Source organism: Lissotriton helveticus, chromosome 8, assembly GCF_964261635.1.
Source record: "Lissotriton helveticus chromosome 8, aLisHel1.1, whole genome shotgun sequence".
NCBI classification, from domain to species: domain Eukaryota; kingdom Metazoa; phylum Chordata; class Amphibia; order Caudata; family Salamandridae; genus Lissotriton; species Lissotriton helveticus.
In genome coordinates, this window is record NC_136069.1 from 257,489,832 (window position 1) to 257,514,315 (window position 24,484).

At 43.9% G+C, this 24,484-nt stretch overlaps 1 protein-coding gene across 2 annotated transcripts in view; it reads left to right on the forward strand.

Annotated features, from left to right (window-relative positions):
- DYNC2H1 (dynein cytoplasmic 2 heavy chain 1) overlaps positions 1-24,484 on the forward strand; it is a 1,763,151-nt gene that overhangs the window by 517,098 nt on the left and 1,221,569 nt on the right. For both annotated transcript variants that reach the window (XM_078657019.1, XM_078657020.1), the window contains exons 29-30: positions 7,878-7,990; positions 10,608-10,727. In XM_078657019.1, coding sequence (XP_078513145.1) covers positions 7,878-7,990; positions 10,608-10,727 — 233 coding nt within the window. The remainder of the gene's footprint in view (positions 1-7,877; positions 7,991-10,607; positions 10,728-24,484) is intronic.

Below are 24,484 nucleotides of genomic sequence, written 5' to 3' on the forward strand. Positions count from 1 at the left end.
GCAGAGCTAGACAAGTCCAACCCTTTGACGCACCGCACTCCCAAAGTGGCCCAGGCGTTTAGGTGTGTGATGGAGGAATTCGGGATGTTGGATGCTTGGCGGGTTCGGACCCCACAGGTGAGAGCGGGTATGCATGCGACACCAGCCCACGGCAGCTGGTCAAGATTGGACTATTGGCTAGTGGGGGAGGATGTAATGGACTGGGTAAGGGAGATTCAACCGCTAGCACGCACATTGTCAGACTATAATCCCATCACACTGGAAGTGATATTCCCCTCATCGCACCGTCACCCGTTCACGTGGCGCTTGCGTTCTGAAGCCCTGCTAGACCTGCTGTATGAGTCGACGGTCAGAACTGCCATTACACAATTCTTCCAACTGAACAAGGGGTCTGTTGCAGAGGCTGCCACCTTATGGGAGGCCTTCAAAGTTACTATACGGGGGGGTCTGCATAAGTACATCGGCGGGCATATTACGAGATATACGCACGCAACTAGGAAATAAAGAGGCGGCATTGCGCGAGCTAGAGCGTAAATACGAGGCAAACCCCAGAACGGATACACTGGCTGAGCTACAGGGAGTGCTAGAAGAATTTGAGCAACTGGCAGCCACGGAAGTGAAATACTTGTCGCGTAGACATACGGCTCGCAGATACGGGGAGGGGGCAGACCAGGACGGAACCTAGCGCTTAGAATCAAGACACGTCTGGAACAACCGAGAATAGACAGGATAGTGGATGATCGGGGGGGGGCATGTTGAACAAGGAGCCATGCTGGAGCAATTTTGTAGATTTTATGCAGAGTTATATGAGTCCCGTGGGTCAGCGTCAGAAGCAGATATGGATGCATACCTGGAGGTCGTGGCGTGTGCCTGGCTATCTGATGCTCATAGAGAGTACCTATGCTTGCCCATAGACGAACATGATGTGAAAACCGCGATTGCAGCCTTAGCTAACGGGAAGGCTCCCGGTCCAAATGGACTGACCGTGGAGTTTTACAAAAAATATGCGGATCTCCTGGCGCCCCATCTTCTTGAAATGTATGCAGAGGCTCATGAGTCTGGGGAACTGCCCCCCTCATTGCGGGAAAGCGATGGTGATAGCATTGCACAAAAAAGATAAGCCGATAGACAGATGCGATTCTTATCGTCCGCTATCATTGCTCAATATAGATACTAAAATTCTGGCTAAGATTTTGGCGACTCGCCTCCAACCGCTAATGCAGAAACTGGTTCTGCCTGATCAATCAGTTTTCATACCCGAGCGATCTACATCCTATAACTTGTGCACGGTCTTCTCCATGTTCCACGTACTAGAGCCAGGACTGCAGGCGGCGGCTGTGTTTTTGGACACGGCCAAGGCATTCGACTCGGTCGAATGGCACTACCTGCACTATGTTTTACGGCGTATGGGATTCCCACTGCTATTTCTGCAGTGGATCGTGGTATTATACTCCAAACCAAGTGCGAGGGTGAGACTGGGTGGTCTCACGTCGGATCTGTTTCCTATTACACGGGGCACGCGACAGGGATGTCCCTTGTCGCCATTGATTTTTGCGCTAATCTTAGAGCCTCTTGCGTGTGTCATCAGACAGAGACATTGTGAGGCGGCGCTTAACTTTAACCATCACCCGGTGGGTATATCACTCTATGCGGACGACATGGTTCTCTTTGTTCGAGACCCGTCCAGATACTTAGCACAACTGCTTAGAGAATATGTCAGATTTGGACATCTCTCGGGGCTCATCATAAATTGGGACAAGTCCTTTATAATACCACTGACCAACTTGACTCCCTGTCCGGACTTGGAGTTCCCGCTGATATGGACGGCAGATCCGGTCAAATACTTGGGGATCTGTGTTCACAGAGACCCGCAGATTGTGTTCAGGGAAAATTACGGCAGGGCCTACACAGTGTTGGAGACGCAAGCAGATAAATGGATAACGTTACCATTGTCGTTAGCAGATCGTATTGCATTGATAAAGATGGTGGTGCTGCCAAGATTTCTTTATTTGTTCCTCAACATTCCCATAATACTTACACAACACTTTTTCAAGATGCTAAGGAGCCAGCTGATCCGGCTGACGAAGGGAGGTTAACATGCTAGAATACAGTGGACGACTCTGACTAAGAGTTATGAGAGAGGCGGATTCGAAGTTCCAGATTTGTATGTGTATTATTTAAGTGCACAAGCACAGTATCTATACTATTGGTACAGGGAACACGCCTTCATACCACATTTTGCTGTAGAGGAAGGGGATGCGGCCCGATCCCGCTGCACAGCGTGATCACACATCGCAGACGAGGTACTCCGAGGGAGGAGAGTAACTCGGTAGATGCTACCATATCTGCTTGGGGAAAAATTGGACAGTTGGCTCAGAAGCTGCCACTCTATGCACCAGCATTATACCTGGAATATCATGCCGAGTTGTCAGTAACACAGGAAAAGCCATCACTTCGATTGCTAGCTGAGGCGGGACTCAGAGTGATGGCGGATGTTTATATGAATGACACAGTAGTGACGGACGAAGATCTGACTTACATTGACAACCAGTCGTTGATGTTTAGATTTGCGGTACATAGATTACGTCAGGCACTCAGGGTTCACTATCCCACATATCCACAAGAACCGCCCACACTGACTTCCTTACAATACGTGCTCACTGCCCCCAGCAATTGAGGTCAAGTTTCAAAACTATACAAACTGATAAAGCTTGAGAATGTGGAGGGCCAAGATCGCAGCTGGGAGAAGTGGTCTGCGTGTCTGCCTGAACCCATTACGGAAGCGAATTGGCAACACATATGTGGGCTAACGGGAACGTTATGTATGAATTGCAACTTAAAAATCATTCACTTCAAATACATACATCAGGTTTACTATACCCCACTGAGACTGCAGGGGTATGGACTGCGTACGACTGCGGAATGTAGGCGTTGTGGCCATGACACTGCGGATTTCATGCATCTGGCCTGGAATTGCCAGGTGGTATTGGAATTCTGGGAACGAGTGGTAACGTGTCTGAACGAAATGGTGAGTGTGGGGCTGCGCTGTGAGCCACTTGCCTGTTTGCTGTGCTGTGTGCCGCACGTCAAGGGAGCAACTGGCAGGTTTGTGCGCCTTGCACTATTGCTGGCGGCCCGAAGGGTAGCTATGACATGGGTGTGCAGGAGCAGACCGAAAGCGGAAATTTGGCTTAAAGACTTGGTATATTGCAGAGACAACTTGTTGGCCTATGCTGAAGAACTGCCTGAGATTTCGAGGCCCAGGGACATTTGGGAGCCGCTGAGACTGTATCTGCTCAATCAAGAAGAAACCTCAGCTGTTTAAAAAGACTATGGGAGGGTACGCCTACTCGGTATGCGTGGCTCAGCCTACAGGCTTGATGGACTTATAATATTAGATGAAGTGCATGGACGCTGATGTGGATAGCTTTCTACTTTTTCCTTTAGTTTACCTTTTTGATCACTGTATTGATTTAAAGGGCTCTCCCTGGTTCTGTGGGAGACTGTGATTTCATTGTTGGAATTCGTTCCTATCATGTTATGATGTCCAGAATATGCGATATACGATGCCTATGCTGTTTCGAAATTTGATACTGTGGACAAGCACTGTATGTATGTGGTACAGGAACATGAAAATGATGTACTTGCCCTTTTATTTCTTCAATAAAAGTTAAAAAAAAACGAAAAAAAAAACATTCCGTCCATCATCTTGTGTGTTTTGCTGTTCACCCTATGTGGGAAAGGTATGCCCAGTCGTGGGTCCCGTGCTCACTACGCCACTGGAGTCAAGCTATCCTGGCTGAAGACGGCTGATAGCCAGAAACCGGTCCTAGGATGCTTGATTCCGTTCCAGGGTAGACATGGCTTCTCAGTTCGGGCTGGACTGTTGCCATGAAGCACAGGGTCAATACTGATTTGCATATGGCCATGTCTGAACTGGGGTGGCTTGGTGAGCAAAAGAACGATGGATTAAACCCAGATCTGTGACTGGGGGTGAACGTTTTGCCATTGTGCAACATTCCGTCCAACATCTTGTGTGTTTTGCTGTTCACCCTATGTGAGAAGGGAATGCCCAGGCGTGGGTCCCGTGCTCACTATGCCACTGGAGTCAAGCTATCCTGGCTGAATACGGCTGATTGCCAGAAACCGGTCCTAGGATGCTTGATTCCGGTCCAGGGAAGACATGGCTTGGCAGTTCGGGCTGGACTGTTCCCATGAGGTACAGGCTCAAGACTGATTTGCATATGGCCATGTCTGAACTGGGATGGCTTGGTGAGCAAAATGGCGATGGATTAAACCCAGATCTGTGACTGGGGGTGAACGTTTTGCCATTGTGCAACATTCCGTCCATCATCTTGTGTGTTTTGCTGTTCACCCTATGTGGGAAGGGTATGCCCAGACGTGGGTCCCGTACTCACTACGCAACTTTAGTCAAGCTATCCTGGCTGAAGACGGCTGATAGCCAGAAACCGATCCTAGGATGCTTAATTCCGGTCCAGGGAAGACATGGCTTGGCAGTTCAGTCTGGACTGTTCCCATGAGGCACAGGGTCAAGACTGATTTGCATATGGCCATGTCTGAACTGGGGTGGCTTGGTGAGCAAAATAACGATGGATTAAACCCAGATCTGTGACTGGGGGTGAATGTTTTGCCATTGTGCAACATTCCGTCCATCATCTTGTGTGTTTTGCTGTTCACCCTATGTGGGAAGGGTATGCCCAGACGTGGGTCCCGTGCTCACTACGCCACTGGAGTCATGCTATCCTGGATGAAGACGGCTGATAGCCAGAAACCGGTCCTAGGATGCTTGTTTCCGGTCCAGGGAAGACATGGCTTGGCAGTTCGGGCTGGACTGTTCCCATGAGGCACAGGGTCAAGACTGATTTGCATATGGCCATGTCTGAACTGTGGTGGCTTGGTGAGCAAAATAACTATGGATTAAACCCAGATCTGTGACTGGGGGTGAATGTTTTGCCATTGTGCAACATTCCGAACATCATCTTGTGTGTTTTGCTGTTCACCCTGTATGGGAAGGGTATGCCCAGTCGTGGGTCCTGTGCTCACTACGCCACTGGAGTCAAGCTATCCTGGCTGAAGACGGCTGATAGCCAGAAACCGGTCTTAGGATGCTTGATTCCAGTCCAGGGAAGACATGGCTTGGCAGTTCGGGATGGACTGTTCCCATGAGGCACAGGGTCAAGATTGATTTGCATATGGCCATGTCCGAACTGGGGTGGCAAAATAACGATGGATTAAAGCCAGATCTGTGACTGGGGCTACATGTTTTACCATTGTGCAACATTCCGTCCATCATCTTGTGTGTTTTGCTGTTCACCCTATGTGGGAAGGGTATGCCCAGACGTGGGTCCCGTGCTCACTACGCTACTGGAGTCAAGCTATTCTGGCTGACGATGGCTTATAGCCGGAAATCGGTCTTAGGATGCTTGATTCCGGTCCAGGGAAGACATGGCTTGGCATTTCAGGCTGGACTGTTCCCATGAGGCACAGGGACAAGACTGATTTGCATATGGCCATGTCTGAACTGGGGTGGCTTGGTGAGCAAAATAACGGTTGATTAAACCCAGATCTGTGACTGGGGGTGAATGTTTTGCCATTGTGCAACATTCCGTCCATCATCTTACGCATTTTGCTGTTCACCCTATGTGGGAAGGGTATGCCCAGACGTGGGTCCCGTGCTCACTACGCAACTTTAGTCAAGCTATCCTGGCTGAAGACGGCTGATAGCCAGAAACCGGTCCCAGGATGCTTGATTCTGGTCCAGTGTAGACATGGCTTGGCAGTTAGGGCTGGACTGTTCCCATGAGGCACAGGGTCAAGACTGATTTGCATATGGCCATGTCTGAACTGGGGTGGATTGGTGAGCAAAATAACGATGGATTAAACCCAGATCTGTGACTGGGGGTGACTGTTTTGCCATTGTGCAACATTCCGTCCAACATCTTGTGTGTTTTGCTGTTCACCCTATGTGAGAAGGGTATGCCCAGACATGGGTCCCGTGCTCACTACGCCACTGGAGTCAAGCTATCCTGGCTGAAGACGGCTGATAGCCAGAAACCGGTCCTAAGATGCTTGATTCCGGTCCAGGGAAGACATGGCTTGGCAGTTCGGTCTGGACTGTTCCCATGAGGAACAGGGTCAAGACTGATTTGCATATGGCCATGTCTGAACTGGGGTGGCTTGGTGAGCAAAATAACAATGGATTAAACCCAGATCTGTGACTGGGTGTGACTATTTTGTCATTGTGCAACATTCCGTCCAACATCTTGTGTGTTTTGCTGTTCACCCTATGTGAGAAGGGTATGCCCAGACGTGGGTCCCGTGCTCACTACACCACTGGATTCAAGCTATCCTGGCTGAAGACGGCTGATAGCCAGAAACCGGTCCTAGGATGCTTGATTCCGGTCCAGGGAAGACATTGCTTGGTATTTCGGGCTGGACTGTTCCCATGAGGCACAGGGTCAAGACTGATTTGCATATGGCCATCTCCGAACTGGGGTGGCTTGGTGAGCAAAATAACGATGGATTAAACCCAGATTTGTGACTGGGGGGGTGAATGTTTTGCCATTGTGCAACATTCCGTCCATCATCTTGTGTGTTTTTGCAGTTCACCCTATGTGGGAAGGGTATGCCCAGACGTGGGTCCCGTGCTCACTACGCTACTGGAGTCAAACTATCCTGGCTGAAGATGGCTGATAGCCAGAAACCGGTCCTAGGATGCTTGATTCCGGTCCAGGGAAGACATGGCTTGTCAGTTCGGGCTGGACTGTACCCTTGAGGCACAGGGTCAAGACTGATTTGTATATGGCTATGTGTGAACTGGAGTGGCTTGGTGAGCAAAATAACGGCGGATTAAACCCAGATCTGTGGCTGGGGGTGAATGTTTTGCCATTGTGCAACATTCCGTCCATCATCTTGTGTGTTTTGCTGTTCACCCTATGTGGGAACGGTATGCCCAGACATGGGTCCCGTGCTCACTACGCCACTGGAGTCAAGCTATCCTGGCTGAAGACGGCTGATAGCCATAAACCTCTCCTAGGATGCTTGATTCCGGTACAGGGAAGTCATGGCTTGGCAGTTCGGGCTGGACTGTTCCCATGAGGCACAGGGTCAAGACTGATTTGCATATGGCCATGTATGAACTGGGGTGGCTTGGTGAGCAAAATAACGATGGATTAAACCCAGACTGTGACTGGGGGTGAATGTTTTGCCATTGTGCAACATTCCATCCATTATCTTGTGTGTATTGCTCTTCTAAACACAGGCACGTTAATTCTTGGAAATACTTATGTGTTTAGGTAATATCTCACCTGCCCAGATTACTACTAGCATCATGTAAGAATTTGTTACTTGTGTTATTTTGTGGCTTTTGCAGTATATTTACTGCTGCCTATAATCCCGAACTTTGAACTTCAGACTTTGGTCTCTTTTTGAGACTGGCTGATTTTCCCAAATTCCTTGATTGATTAAAACCATATTATGGTATGAAATTGGTCCATGTTACTTTATTAATACATTTTCCCTCCAACAATAGCTATTCAGGTTCACCAACATTAGGGCATAACCTAAAATATGAGTCCTGGCGACGTTTTGAAGTCAAAAGCAAGCAAATTACTTAAAGGTCAGGAACTCACTGTAAGATATTTTAACAGCACTTCACTATAAAAACATCCATGCTCGGAGATATCTGCGTAACAGGTAAGTAAATGTTTCTGTTGCTTTCTACCTCATACAAAACGAAAAGGACAACATACACATTTAAGCATTCGATAATTCATTAAACATCATTGTGGCAAAGTGTGAAAAGTTGTTGATAAATAGTGCTTCATAAAAAAGAATGTTATCATTTTATTTTTTAGGTGTCCACAGTGTAACGTTTGATGAGAACTTCAAGCATATAATTGCAATGAAATCTCTTGAAGGAGAAGTTGTTACTTTAAAAAATAAGATTTTTGTATCTAATGACGTTGAGGTAAGGAGATTTTAGTATGAAAGGTGTTTGTGCGAGAAATCAGAAGGGGTATTCCACTGTTTATGATCATTCCACTGAGCTAGGTATTATTTTTGATCCATCTATGTCAGTTGAGCCCCATTGTAAACAGATTATTTTTCGTAAAGTTGTGCTGCAACTAAAAGAAACACATGTGCATGTGTTTTTGAATTAGAGTGCTCATTACTGTAGTGCAACAAAAGGAGACGTTCTGCTAAATCACAGCTTGGCTCCAAGTTGTTATACAGAAAGGTCCATTTTAATTGAGGGTAACAAAAACAATGTGATAGATGGAATGCTTGAATTAATCTCAGCCAGTGGTGAAACTGGTTCTGGGTTGCTTGTGTTCAGGTATAGGGAGGACCTCACCTGGAAGTTTGGGCTGGACTATTCCCATTGGAGCAGGGTCAAAACTAATTTTCATATGACTGGGTCCAAACTGAGGCAGCATGGTGGGGGGAAACTGATTGGGATGTGTCCCAGGCGATTGCCTGTGGCTGACATTAATTCAAGCATTCCATCCATCATTTTGTTTTTGATGCCCTAAATGTGATGGGTATGCCCAGATGTGGGTCCTGTGCCAACTGTGCCACTGGAACCAATATATACCTGGCTGATTAGCCATAATTGGGACAAAACTGGTCCTGGGTTGCTTGTGTTCTGATTTAGAGAGGAACTGGCCCGACAGTTTGGGCTGGACTTTTCCAGTTGGGGCAGTGTCAAGACTGATTTGCATATTGCTGGGTCGAAACTGAGGTGGAATGGTGGGCGAAAAATTATGGATTGGGATGAGGCCCCAAGCTATTGCCAGTGACTGATAATAATTAAAGTATTCCATCCATCACCTTGTTTTTGATGCCCCAGTTCAATTGAGAGCACAATCTTGAATTGCCTTTGTTTTAATGTTTTGGAAAAGGTATACTGAAAGGGTAAATACAATATTTAGTTCATTTTGACCATTTTAGAAATATTGCTTCCGTTTGAACAGTTCATATTTGTACAACAAGTATTCGTGTTATTAAAGTTATTGGCATTTGCACAACTCACATTCTGTATGGCCTCATAGCAGTTCCGGAACTCCAGTGAACCAACAGGTTCAGAAGTAGTCATCGCATACTGGTGTATGATTCACTTTTTGATGAGGTGGTATGGGTATTGGTTTCTGGTTTTATTCATGGTTATCTAGCAATTCCTTATTAATTAGGATGTGAGTTTACTATTTTATTCTGTTTTAGATTGGTACCAGGTGGATCTGTTCATTTCTTATTTCTCAGGAGAGTGTGATCTGTCTGGAGGTTCGTGATGGCAAATAATGTTAGTACCGTGGTAACTGGATGTCTCTCTTGATCATATCTGGGTTTAGCTGGTAGTGTCTTAGGAGATATATAATGTCTTCTATTGTGTGTGTGTGTGGCATATTATGTGATTAGTGCTGTTGTGAGCACACAACAGCTGTGTGGTGTTTATGTTTTGTTCTGTGGTGGATGTGGATGATCAGTGCAATGTTTTGTGTCACAACTTTGTATGTTGTACATTAGTAGTTAGTGTTGTTGTGAGCTCCATAAGCAGTTCATTATTTGACTTCAACAATTTGTGATGTGTGTATCAAAGCTGTTTTGAATAAATTGTTCTTTTGGAAGTGTCTGTCCATTGTTTCTTAGAGATTAGAGGTGCGATGATCCATATGATAGCTACATGACATTCCTGGCTTATTTTAGTTGTATAAGATCTATCCAATGTGTCCTGTGTGCACTGAATTATCCGATTGGAGCAGTGAATGCATTGCTACCCAAGAAAGCTGTTGTCTTGCTATGGTACCTTTTGAACGAAAACATTTAAATATACATGTGAGAGGGTGCAATACATTAACTTATTAGCTCACCAACTACAACAAATCACAATTCTTTCTGTAGTGTATTGTAAAGCTGTTTCATTACTTTTACACTGTGTTTTCTGATTTCTTCTCTTAGCTCATGAGGTAGTTTATCATACTGTTGCCATAGAGGATCACCATTGCATCAATGCTGTGTTCAGCAGAAACCTTAAACTTCCATCATTTACAATGTCCACAATATGAAGATGCGCAGTTTGATGTTAATTGAACTCCCATACAGTGGAAGCCTCTATTAACAGTATATGAGCCACTGAACAGGTGGACTTATTGGTTGGAATGTATAAGTTGTAGTAACACCTTGTAAACCTGTATAGATAGATCATACTTAATACAAGGCTGTTTTTTTTCCAATTCTGTCTGTAATCATTCATATGAATGTTTTCCACAGGGTTGGCATGTTGATCCATATGAGACTTGTAATCTTCTATGCCTTGTTTCATACCGCCATTGAACTGATGCTGCATTCTTTATTTTACCTGTAATCGTTAAAGTGATTGTATTGCATAGAAGTTGCATATTTTCAGCATCTCTTACTTGCCAGTGCAGTTTTCCCCAAATTACATTATGGTACACTCATTTTAATAACATTTGCTTTTATTCGTTGATTTAATGTTGCTTCATTAGTAATGGTAAGTGTCTTCATTTTTATGTGGTGAGTAAAGTAATTGAATGAATTTTTAGCTTTGAATTGTTTTGCTTGGATAGGTTTGGCTGAACAGCTTAGCCAACGAAATGAAAGCTACTTTGAAACAATTATTGATTGAATGTGTTGCTGCTGGAAGAAAATCTAATCATGCAATTGATCCATCCCTCTTTCCATCACAGGTAAATACTACTTTTTTGGTAGTTAATTGTACTGTACGGTTTAATCACATTTTGGCAAACAGTTGTTATGAATGTTCATTTTCTCTCTCCCTACTGTATGTATTGTTTACTTTCACTAGAAAATCTCTGTGGATTTATCTGAAAATTGCAAATCACAATCAAAGTATCCCCCCAGCAACTTACATACATTAAAACACACAAGTAATTATTGAGTACATTTCTATATAGATATGAGAGAGACAACATTGTATGGCACTATGAAAGCCTCCGTCAGGAGAACGTGGAATGCAGTTGATGAGCTGGAATCAGAGTCAAAGGGTGAAAGATGAGATGGTTGAAATAGTTTAGAAAGACTAATGAGAAACCCACCATCAACATGTACATGTGTTGGAAGAAAGGTAGGTGTAGGAGTGAGAAGGCCACCTCAACCATTGTTATATGGGCTCTTAGGGACATTGTCGACATTACTAAGTTTGAATGAGCTTCGCTGCCATGATGCTGCTTTTGCGCATATTACTACATGACTTTGTTTTTGCCTTTCACATGAGAACGGGCTGCTTTTCACCTTCTCTGCCTTTCCTCGAGAGTAGTCTGAACACGATGTACAAGTTCGATCAACAGTGCCCCTTGTTATTCTGTTCTGGTCAGTCCCTAGCACCTAGACATAACATGCTACACACAGCTGCAGTACTGAAGACTTGTGCTTTGATATTACGTTGTTGCATGTTGTTTTAACACACTTGGAGAAAACCGTTCCATGGAGAAGAGCTCTGCTGTTCCTATGATGTAAACCTTACATACAGGCTTTGAGGTATGGGGTCTGCTGTCAAATCCCAGAGATTGTCTTTTTTTTTATTTTTAATAAACTTCTTCTAGTCAAGGGGAGGTTGGTCAGGCCTAAAAGCCCTTATTTCCACAGTCTTTATAAAATGACTTCTCCCTTTGTATTCTATGGAATTGTTACAATGCTAACTGTGCTGAGTTTATGCATTTTGCTGCTAGTAGTGGGATGTATACTTTATTGTAGAGCACGATAGTTAAAATAAACATTTTGTACTATTTCAGTGACTCTGCCTATGCTCATTGTGGACAAGTACAAGTGAGTGAGCGAAAGAGTACGTCTTTCTCCCGCGATTCCTGAGAGAGTCGGGAGTGTTGTGCTCTGGGTTGTCTAATCATTTTTAGCTCCGGGATATTTGGAGGAGAACGAATGATACACTATAGCTAGACGGTTTGGGAATTTGGGTACTGATGTGGTCGGTTGGTACACCCCTATACACTGAGGTCCTGTTTTCCTGCGCATAGTTTTGTGTATGTGCAGAATCCCTGCAACATGGCGCCACCAACGTTTGGTCTGGTTCTTATCTGCGAGACTCTTAAGTAGCGCTTGTGCTTCTCCACAATACCCTCGCTTCTGTTTCCGGAGACAGCTGTGACGGTTTAACCTCCTATATTGATGTTTTTATAGGATCTTTCAAGCTTGAAGTTTTAAACATTTTTTTCTCTTTATTCTTAACCCGTCATCACGCTGCCGCTCTCTAGGTTGTTGTTCTTTATTGTTCATTATGGTTGTTGCAATTGCGGCCCCTAATCGGGCAGCACTCATGGCTTATTTGACTCAAAATGGAGTCCCTATTGCGGGTGTTGCGCTGATTTTTGTAGTAGAAGCGTATGCTGCTTACCTCTTAGAAGTCTTTTATTCCTGGGTCACCTTTCCGACCGTGGATGGAACAGGTAACGTGTTTCACAAATATATGCCTACAGCCCTTCCTAATGCTTATCAGCCCTATCAGGTTCTTGAGATTCGGCTCACAGCTTGGCAACACCTAATTTGGTTTAATGGCGCCCTTCCTCACCCAATAACGCCGGTCCATTTAGGTCCTTTATCGATGGATGGGGTCACGTGGCCCGTTTTGGCTGGGTATACCCCTCACTCAAGTCAGCTGACAACAGCGACGCTTGCAGAACTCTGCGTGTTACATACGTCTTTAATACATGTGCATAGAGCTGTTATACAGTTCATGTCGCGCAACTTCCAAGTGGGACCACCTGGAGTTGCTGCACAACCTGCTGGACCTGGTGGTGTAACTATCAGTCCTGTTATGGTTAATTCAGTAATAGGCAATCGATCACAGAATAATGATGAATTACCTTATTGGCTTGCTGAAAAATTTGGAAAATTAGAGGCTGTTTTTCTGAATACCTCTCCTGTGGAGAAACACAGGATATTGACTATGAGTTTGCCTAAAGACTTGCTTCCCGAGTTAGCTGATTGTAACACCTGGGGCAAGGTGTTTGCAGTGGTATATTAAAAGTGTTTTGGCACTCCCTCCATGACTGTACTCCCCTCCTTGCTAAAACGTGTTCAACATGAACACGGAGCCTAAGCAGCTTTAGAGTTGGGGATGAGACTGGTGGCTGTGTTCCACGTGGTTGCTGATATGATCCTTGCAAATATCAAGGGCGATGTGGTAAGCTTTCAAGCGGCAAACCGCTTGGAGACTTTCCCAGATACAGACAAGCCACTAGAATTACCAAAGATTATTGCAAACGCTTATAAGACCATAGGCCGCAATAGTCTGGGAGTTAAGCCGTTTACTCAAATGCAAACACAATCACGAACTCAACAAAAAGTCCAGACTGATAAAGCTGGGCGTCCAGTCTTTCCTAAAAAGAACTGGAAGAATAGAAAACAGGGGCAACAACAACAGAAACAAGGTTCACGTGCTGGTTCACCGACACCTGAGTCTTCTGAGAGTACTCCTGACTTGCGCGACCACGCGAAAATTAAGACTTCAAGTCCCTGGTCGTTCCCATTGTTTTTCACAGGACACATCTGGCACTCAAGTTGGTGGAGGAGAACTCCAAGATTGTGGCAAAAGTCACCCTGCGCCACAGGGATGTGATCAGCCTCAACAGTTTGAAGTCAAAGAAAAACAAGAGAATCTTCCTAGTTTTTGACCCCTGTTTCAGAAGAAACAAGTTGCTGCTCTAACATCGAGGTATGCCTCAGACGGTGAGAACGTGACTCCTGGATTGGACATGGGCAGTGACTCTGCTCGACAGCGCAGCAGAGGTTACCATTGTGCAGGAGTCTCTGCATCCCTATCTGGAGGAGACAGCAACTGATACATTCATTACAGTAGAGACTGCAGATACCCGGGTTGACCCCCGGATAGGCTCTATGAAATAATTTTCCAAATTGTAGGTGATATACCCCGTCCAATCAAGGTGGATTTTTGGGAGAACCTAACCTCCTCGTATTATATTTTGTTAGCAGAGGCGTTGGCCTCCATCCTTGGTGTTAGCCGCTTCTAGAGGGGAAGACGTGATACATCCGAGTTTTTCGCATTATGCCCCTGAGGAGCATGCACTGGCTTTCACAGCTGAGTGGGCTTTGGCCCTACCCCTGGTGCTGTATCGTAATCAGGTGGGTTGGGATGTTGGTTCACCGGCTCATGAAATACCCTTACGTTCTATGCCTCAGCCACGTCTGCAATTTCCAATCAGACGTGAAGCAAAGGCTTCCGTTTGTGATATTTTAACACAGTTGGAGTATCAAGGAGGGATTGAATCATGTACATCACCGAGGAATAATCCTCTCTTTACGATATCAAAACCTGATGGTTCATATCGGATTGTTTTGGATTATCAAAATTTAACAGTCATTTTCGAACTTTTGCGGTGCAGAACAGTCACAGTTCTGTGCTGGTGGACAATCTTGTTCGCAAAAAATACAAAACTACACTTGATATTTCTAATGGTTTCTATAGTCACAATCTCGCTCGTGAGAGCTGTGATTTGACAGCATTCACTGCCTTTGGGAATCAAAAAAAATGTAGACAATTGCCTATGGGGTATAAGAATAGCCCTGGGGCATTTGCAGCATGGATTGTGTCTTTGTTGAACGGCATAGACCCTGATAGGTTCTCGTACGTAGATGACATTTATCTGACGGACGATGAGCTTATGCCGCATCATGTCCGAGTCGACAGGATTATTTTGTCCTTTGCCGACTATGGATATAAATAAAATTTTGCATAATCTCAAATCGTCTATTTGGCGGTTCTCTTTTTGGGCCATGAGCTCAATAATGAAGGAAATGGCTTGGCCCCTCACTTCTTGGAGAAATGTGCACAATTGCAACCCCCTTCTACACTGAAGAAACTTCAGTCTTTGCTGGGATTTGTGAATTTCGGGAGGACATACATTCCCGATTATGCCCAGCGTATCAAACCGCTTTTACGCATTAATACAACCGACTTTTTCTTGTCTCAGTTGGCTTCCGGAACATACTGCTATTCTAAATTCTTTGCAATCTGACTTGCTTGCAACAAACTACTTGTTGGCGCGTTATAACACCACAAACCTGGTAATACGTATTGTTTCTGGGACAGTGGGTTTCACTTACCTGACGTTCAATGAGGGAGACACAATTCCTATTGCTTACAAATCACATTTATACACTGCTGCTGAAATGAGCTTTTCAACAGTTGAAAAAATCTTGACGGCAGTTCAGATGGCGATTCTGAAGGAACGCTCACTGGCGCAAGGCAAACACATTCTTATGGTCATGCCCTGCCCAGCCCAGCTTTGGAATCTGTGACTAAGGCGAGTGTACCTAACTCGAAAGTATTACATCCCCGTTGGATACAATGGGTTACTTCTTTGACATCGGCTGATGTCACGTTTATCTTTGATCCTTTCTTACAGACACAGGAGTTTTTACAATATGAACGCTTTCATCCTCCTCCCTTGTCTCTGCTACCTCTACATGAGTACACCTGCATCATTTACACCGATGGCTCGGCTCAACCGGCCACGGATTCCAAACATGCTTATTCTGCAGCTTGCGCAATTGTTGCTGGCTCAATTGTTAATGGAGAGTTTACGTTTTCCATTGTGTACACTCACAATTGGCAGAGCTGCGTGCTCTTGTACTTGCTCTTGAGTTTGCAGATCCAAATGTTAATACTCTTGTTGTGTGCGATTCCTATTATTGTGTCCAGTCCTTTAATGACAACTTATTATTTTGGTCTCGGAATGACTATCGGGATTCTATAGGCAGCGCAATTAAGCATAAAACGCTTTGGGTTCGAGTGGCAGATATTAAACAACGTCTGCCCCTCACACTTGTTATACATACTCTTGGCCATCAGCATGTGGGAGCAGATGCGCTTGGTAATTCTTTGGCTGATGAAGCAGCCAAGTCTGCTGTAGCCACATGTTCCGTAGCAGCAGTTACAAGATCCATGCCTAAAATAGATAATGAGATTTTGGCAGCATAAGCTGCAACGAGGGAGGGAACAGCTTATCCACAGGGTTTCCCTTCGAAATATTCTTATCACATAATTCCCAAACAGGTTCCTTATGCTTTGATTCCTTCGGTTGGGGATAGGATGATTCCCAACATGGACCGCAGACCTACTTTGATAAAAGCCGCACACGAAGGCATAGGATCTGCACATGCCGGTGTGTCGGCGAATGTCTCTATCTTACAGCAACGTTACTGGTGGCGTGGATTATATAAACAGACCCATAATTATGCACTCTCTTGTGACATCTGTCAGCAAATCAAGCCGTCTACGGTCACACGCCAACCACCAACACAGCTATGTATCTCTAATCAACCTTTTGGCTGTTTCTATCTTGATCACTGCGGTCCTCTCTCCTCTGGTACTGCGTATAAATATACATTTGTTGCAGTTGATTCGTGTACTAGATTCCTTTGGGTTTGGCCACAACGCAGTGCTGACGCTCAAAATGTCATCAGGGATTTGTGTGTGTCTGTCAGGATATTTGCCTGTGGTACCCTCCTTTCTGACCAAGGTCCAGCGCTCGCCTCTAAGCCGTACAAGGATGCCATGAAGTCTTTGGGGGTACTGGTGCAGTTTTCGTCTCCATAGAGGCCTGAGGGCAATTCAATTATGGAGCGAATGAACCGTAACTTAAAGCAAACCTTGACAGCTAGAGTCATAGGTACTGGAAGGAACTGGCTGGCGCACTTGTATGGGGTTCAACGTGCACTTAATAATCTCCCTAGACGATCTCTGGGTGGGTGAACCCCATATGAAATGCTCTTTGGCATTAAAATGTTTGTTCCAGACCTTGATGGTCTAGACGTTGTGGCGGCTGCCGCAACCTTTGATGTAGATAATCATTCTACTGTGTTACAGGAGCTACAAAAGACATGTGATAGCTATGAAACTGAACATTTACCCTCTTCCACTGATATGGCACTGCTGATTCCAGTTGCCGGTTGGCTTCCTAAAATCAGAGATCTGGTACGAGAAGGGCTGGAGAACAAAAAAGGAATTTGGTCCTTCTTATCGTGCACCGGTTCCTGTGCTTGGACTGAAGGGTTCTCGTGCATTCATTTTACCACCTCTACCTGGTCGCAAAGACAACAGGTATATTTCAATGGACAATGTCAAGCTACACCATGTGGCTGATTCTGAATAGTGTCACACCAGCAGTTTTGTGCTACGCAATTTCATTAGATCCACTGACTTCATCATCTTCCACTGGTCCTCATAGGGCTAAGAAAACGATGGACACTATTATTGCCGGTCCGACCTCTATCTTCTACTATGGATGTCGAGTATATAGATCATCCTGAGGAGTCCGTGAGTGAGGTGCCGAACAGTCCTGGAGAACATCAAACGGACGACACTTCCACCTCTGATCAATCAACCTACGAGTGGCTGCTATGGAGCTCATGCCAGCCTCTCTTCTGGCTCGTCCTCATCGACATCCAGTTTGGCAGACACACCAACTAAATTAAGTATTTTTTTCTCTTGGTTCAAAAAGACTTACCTGATCCCTCCATTGACCTACATTTGATTGCTGCTTATCCTTATTTTCCTCTTCATGTCAATTGGATTTTGTGACAGTGTTCTTTTTGCTCATCAATGGTCATTACATGCCAGAACGCTCTGCAGTAAATTTGGTCGATGGAATTCTGGCCCCTCACACATCGTCCCATATCATGAAACATGATCAGTCTCATGTTAACATTTCAGCATTCCGAGTTGCAGATGGTATCGTTTGGGACAAAATATCCTACGACCGAGGTACTGAGGGTACCATACGTGTTTCGTGTCTCTTTAGAAGATGTGGTGACACTTCACATACATTCTGATGATTGGGACGTGCAAGCAGTACATGCATGGTTTTCAGATTTAAAATATTATGCTGCTTTTGATGCTGAAGATTTGTATTTAAATTCCGCCAATTATTTTGTTATCAACATTATGGGCATCATTTTTTACACAAAACAAACACAATAAGACCTGATTTTAATTATACACAATGGGAACATTGTACTATTCCCGTGGAGGGGAGTTCTAAAACTCTCAGGGATAAGTTTACTTATTTTACAGATTAAGACATATCTAATCCGGAATCCTATTACTTCAAACTTCGATCATCTTCACAGTCCAAATTTATGTTGACCCACACTAAATTGATTTACGCTAATTTGTTTAAGAAATAAATTGGCTATGCAGGGTTATGATCACTGGAAAGAGACAGTTGACTTAAAATCAGTCTGGGACACGAAGCCCTGGCAGGTTCAGGGACCTGAAGCTTTACATCATGCCTGCCTGATCCCAGCTCCAATTTTGTTTTTAAATGATACAGTGTACCAAACAACGTGTTTTTGCCTGGCAACTGTCAAAAACTTAAATACTCCGTCCATTCTGTCTTTAGTAGAATATGATGATTGGCGTACTCACACAAATTATGCCATCAAGCCTTTGCAAGCTTTATTTAGAAATTATACTTTCAATGTCTCTGAAGTTGATTCTTCCGGGTGGTTGGTGTGGCAAACTAATACAAATGCATGTCAATTGCTTTTTATAATGTTACGCCCGGTTTCATTCATACTCAACCTGATCCTCAGTATAACGTTAAACATTCAGTCACTGCGTATTCAGTGGGTAAGTTATGCCAATAATGGTTGGAACATTCCACGCTGACATCAGTAAAACAACATCTTTCTCTGCTGTAACATGACATCAATCTGGCTGATTTCATCTTGGGGCCTAGGAATCCTAGAGCTAAACAAATTATTTATGCCGCATACAATGAAATCTGGAAGCTTTCGCAGATTGAAGCCGCTTTTCTTCTGCGCCAAATTGATCAAGCCAATTTAGAGAAGGTCCTTGCCATAGTAGATAACAGTATTAACAAACTTTCCTCACATATTTATACGTTAGACAATATTGTTTCTTCTGTTATTGATATTGTTCAAAGTGATGTTTCTGTTTTATATTCTGGTCAAAATCAGTTAAGATCTGTTATGCAATGTGCTTGGACATTGCAAACTCTTAAAATGGGGAAATACCTTGGGATTATTTGAATGCCGCTGCTTTGTTTTTGCCATTTAATCTAACTGATAAACAACAATTTATGTCCATGAACGATGCTGCATATACACTATTGCATATTGAACAATTAGAGCTCTTGCCGTCTCTGTAGCGGAAACAGACTATGCTGTTTGGTTAATTCATGGGGTTATCTCTCTCCCTTTTTTGCTATTATAATTTAAATCATGCATAGAACATTTTCTGATTGGTGGTTTTGAACCACTGGGTAGTGCATTGCTACATGAATTGTGGTCCGTACCTTTCACTTACAGATGTCAGAAGGAGGGTAAGGAAGTGTTTCTTACAGGGAAGGACTGCAATTCCACAATAGGACATTCCCTGGTTTACAAACACGTGTGTAACGTGTCAGCGACCAATCTTGCTTGTTTTTTTAAAGGGACCCCAGTTCTGTCAATAATTCCCGCTTTTACATTGCTTACAAATGGAAGTTATCTTATTTTGAACAACCAAGACTGTTGTGGTTTACGGGCAGGAGTCCCAAATTTAGTAACAGTTTCCCAGTACGTAACTTGTTATAGCAATGCGCTTTTTCCATTCCCGCATGGGAGTCCAGATAGTTCAATTTGGCCTTCCAGTCTGACTTTGAAAACAGATTTCAACAAGTTGGGCAGGCTCAACTTGCTTTTATTCCAACAAGAGGTGTCTCTCACTTCGGCCTGAGAGACCCTTGAGTTACAGGTGGCTAGGACTTCTAGTGAGATACAGTCCCTTTTGAACACTAACCTCCAACAACATTTTTGGGAGCTAATACACCAAATATTTAAAGCGTCTGTCATGAAAGGCCTTGCACATTTTTTTAAACGTGTGGGATCTGGCCTTGTTACTTCCTTTCAGACAATATTTGGAGTAATACCGGCTTTTATTCATTCTATCTAGAGCAGGCTATGCTGGAAGGGAGCCAGGATCTACCCCAGATAAACCAGCGTCCGATACCGACACTGCTATACGCTGATGATTCAGTTATCCTGGCCCGTACTTTAAATCAACTTCAGAAACAAATTAACAAATATAGCAGCTTTATGGACTCACTTGGCCTGAAAATTAACATAAAGAAAACCTTCACTATGCACATTGGCCCCAGGGTTAAAAATCATAAATCGATATTGGTGGATAATACAAAGTTGGAAAAAACCTCAGTCTGCCCCTATTTAGGAATTCTTGTGGATGATGCCTTAAATTGGCGCCAAGCTATAGCCACCAGAAATCTTCTCTTTCAACGTGCAACATTGGCCCTGATTTCTTTTTCAAGAAAATTAGGGAAACCCGCTCCACCTGAACTTTTGAAAATCTACTATGCCAAGTGCCACAGCGTGGCTACCTATGGAACAGGCGTATGGGGGTACGGCCATATAGACCACCTACAAGTAACAGAGAACGGCTTTATCAAATATGTCTTAGCCCTCCCGCAAAGCTCTCCGAACTTTGCTTCGCACAGCGAGCTCGGCATGGAATTCATCACAGACACTATCCGTTCCCAACCCATCTTACTTTGGCAACGCATATGGACTAAACCTGAGTGCCATTTAACCCGTTCCCTCATTACAGACTGTTTAACTCTATCCAATTGGCATAAGATCCAATGGCTGATTTATGTACGGAACTTTTTTAATGACCTTGGCACTAAGTCTTATTTTGAAGATCCCGCCACAATCGAAGACATCTCCAGGAAACAGTTAAAAACAATGTGCTTGGCACACCTGAGAGAACTGCGCAATCAGGTTGAGATCACAAAATCTTCAAATGCACAAATTTGTGCAATACAACCTCTTAAAGGCATGCAATTCTACTTGACCTACCTACTTTCAAACCATGAGAAATTCTTATTAACAAGATTTCGTTTTAATACATTTTTTCGCTTAGTTACTTTTCCTGAAATCCACAATTGGTCGCGCAAGCTGATGAACTGCCCATGCGATGGAATTTCTCCACAGACAACGATCCATATTACTTTGTTTTGCAAATACTACAAATCTCCACGTAAAACTTGGAATATTCCACTCCTTCAATCTAGTGGTCATAGACAGTGTTACTCTGCATTCCTCTTTTGGCAGTGTTTGGACTCGTCACATGAAGCTAAATCCATAGTGACTTTCCTTAAAGCAACCATCTCATTACGCCAAAAACTTTCAAACTGATCAGAACCACTTAAATCATAAGCTTCTGCTAAGTATCTTTTTTTAAACTTTATCTTCTTTTAAACCTATGTTTGTGATCAAAACTTTTCTCTATGTACTTTTTATGATTATACAACTGATAATCGAATAAAAGTTATTGAACTGAACATTCTATTTTTTCCAGCATCTTTGGAGGTTTTCCCTTAGTATTGGCGTTGGGTCCTAGAATCCTGCCTCTGTTCCTGCTGCGTAATGACTGCTCATTTTGTGGTACTATACAGACCAAGCCAATTGCAGCTGTACAGTGATCACACTCAACAAGTTTATGGATGCTTGCCATTAGCAACGCTGGGCGTCAGTTATGGATTAACTTTTCGCTTTGCCTACTTTACTTTTGTGCAACCAGTGTTTTACTGTCAACAATGCCCCTTCTATTGGGCAATGGATGATGTATGCCTCTCCAACACGTCACATCCAGTCCCAAATTTTATCCAGTTGATGGGCCCCTTGGAGGCTCATGACCAGGCTTGTTCTGGGGATGGCCGTATGGTGCGTGGGACTGCACTTGGAGTATTGGCTGAATGGGATGTCTGTGCGGCTGCGCAGAACATCCTGCAATGGAGTTTCATTGAATATCACACAAGTTGCCCACTCATGCTTTTAAAGGCCCCTGATTATGAAGAGCACATTTGTTCCTTCGACTTACTTAATTGGATGGCATCCTTTTTTTCTATCAAGGATAGGGACGATCTGTTGGAGGGAATTGCATTCCTCGGTTCACACACCTTGATGGACTTCCCACCTTCTTCATAAGACCTTCTTCATAATAACTTTATTATTCCAGAAGCAACTCTTTCAATGCGAACTATTGACAATATTGAATTTTTTTTTATTTTTTTTTTACATTTCAATTTTTTCTTATTTGTTTTTTTTTCAAAATCTTTGACCTCTGCTTGACTTCAGAACTCTGTTTTGGTCCTTTGTCTATGTCCTTACCAAGGGGAGGGTGTTATATGGGCCCTTAGGGACGTTGTCGACATTGCTAAGTTAGCATGAGCTCGCTGCCATGATGCTGCTTTTGTGCATGTTACTACATTACTTTGTTTTTGCAAGACTCTGTGCCTTTCACATGAGAACGGGCTGCATTCGCGTTCTCTGCCTTTGCTGGAGTTTCATCGACGTACACTGTAGGATGCAGAACCTAGCAAATGAAACACCCTATGGTGATTAGTATGGTTTCACAGGAAAAACAAAGACTATAAAAGATCTGGTGTGTGTAAAAAAAAACTGGATTATTAGTTGGGGGTTGGCAGCCCACCACAGGTGATAATGTTACTATTCTTGTTAGGCACAGTAAAGGTTTCAGTAAGTTCAACCCGAGTTCAATTCCTGGTAGCTATAGTACAGAATAGACCGACTTAACTTAAGAAATGTGTAAAGTATTAAGAAGCACCAAAACAGTTTACTAGTCGAAAACACAACACAATAAAAATCTCACGCAATTTATAAGAAGAGAGACTATTTTATTGAACAAAATGACATCAAAAACTACAAATATCCATTAAAGGGAACCGGAGATATGAATTTTCAAAGTTTTATATAAAAATAGCACTGACCACTGTCATCTGTTTGCACTTGACTGGTACCTAGGCGTGAGTTAAGGCTGACCGTGATGAAGTGCGGGTTGCATACAGAGATCAGGTTTGTCCAGGCCGTATGTTTTAACTCCTGACTAGTCTCTGAAGTGGAAGTCAAAAAATGTTATTGGTGCAAGGCAACAGTCTGTGGCCGAGATGAGTTCTACGAAGCGGAATTGCTGTTGGATGAAATCCATGTGAAGCCCTCCACTTTTGACTGTATAACTCACAGTGGGAGAAATTCAAAATTGGCACCAAAGGAAGGTCTCTTGCTGGCCGAAATACTTTAGCACCTTCGCCAAGTGAAGATTTCTACCTTTGGACATAGTCACTTTTTTAGAGCTTGGATTCCTTAAACGGGGCAAGGCTGAAAACTGTAGCCGAACAGGGCTCCATGAGGCAGGATGCCTTCTCTGTGACATCCCCGATTTGCTGCTGCAAAAAATCTCTGGGTAGGAGCAACCTGATTGTTTGGCTTAGTGGGAGAGCACCTTCATTGGGTTGACTTGGTAGGTTTGTCCCAGTATTCTATCAGTTCTCCAGGTAAAAAGTCTTGCAAAATCTTCTAAGTACCAGATGTTAGAGTTAGGCAGGAGGAGTACACTTACACAACCAAGGGTTCCAGGACCTCAAGAACAATAGTTTAGGGTCAGGATGCACACTAACAGAAGCCACAAGGTGGGTGCAAGGCAATTCCAGTTGGAACTGGTTAGCTAGGCTCCTCCAGGAAAGTGGCTTCTTGTAGCTTTTCTTTTCCTGTAGCTTAAAAGAAGGCCATCCAACTGAACCTTAGAGTTCACTTCTTAGTCCTGGGTACAAATGAGAACAGGTACAGCCCTTTGGGTTCTCCAAACAGGTCACAACATTAGGTGCAGTCCTTCTTCTGACTTTCACAGATGTATTAGCATTATGAAGAGGGTGCCCAGGGGTGCCACATTTATGCCTCTTACTAGCCTGAATGTGGGTTTGTCTTCTGGCCCTCTGTGACCAATAGGGAAGGAGTTACTACTGGTAACCTAACCCACATTTGCAGCAGTTGCTGGCTGCCCTACTGAGAACAATCTCAGAGTGCCCCTCTCTACCTAGTTCCAACATAGCAGAAACTTTGTTCCCCTGTGCAGAGCTCCTGTGCCCACCATAGAATTGTGACCAGGGAAATTAGCAAGCCCCCTCCGAGGTCACTCGAAACTGGTTCTGGTGCAGCTACTCTTCCACTGAGAGTGGTGCCAAGCTGGCTAGTTAGACAAAAGAGAGGCAGGCCCAGGTCTGAGCTACAACTTCCAGTGATAGGGTAGGCATCCTTTAAAGATATTCAAGGGCCAGGCAATCCGGTCAGGTGGAAGTCCATTTCTCCACACAAACAATGCAAATGGGCTTCTAGAAGCTTTAGGCAGGCTGAAGGTAACTTTTTAAAAGTACCTTTTTTTAAATATATATTACAAGTGGATTTGTAATAGATATTTTATGAAGTCCAATAATGAGCTTTTTATGTGGTTCATAGGTGGAGATAACTTTATTCACTTTAATAAAGTATCCCAGTGCTTTTCTTTGGAAAAAGTAACCTTTCTACAGTGAAAATATCTTTATGTGCAGTGTCACTGTAAGGACATGTTTGA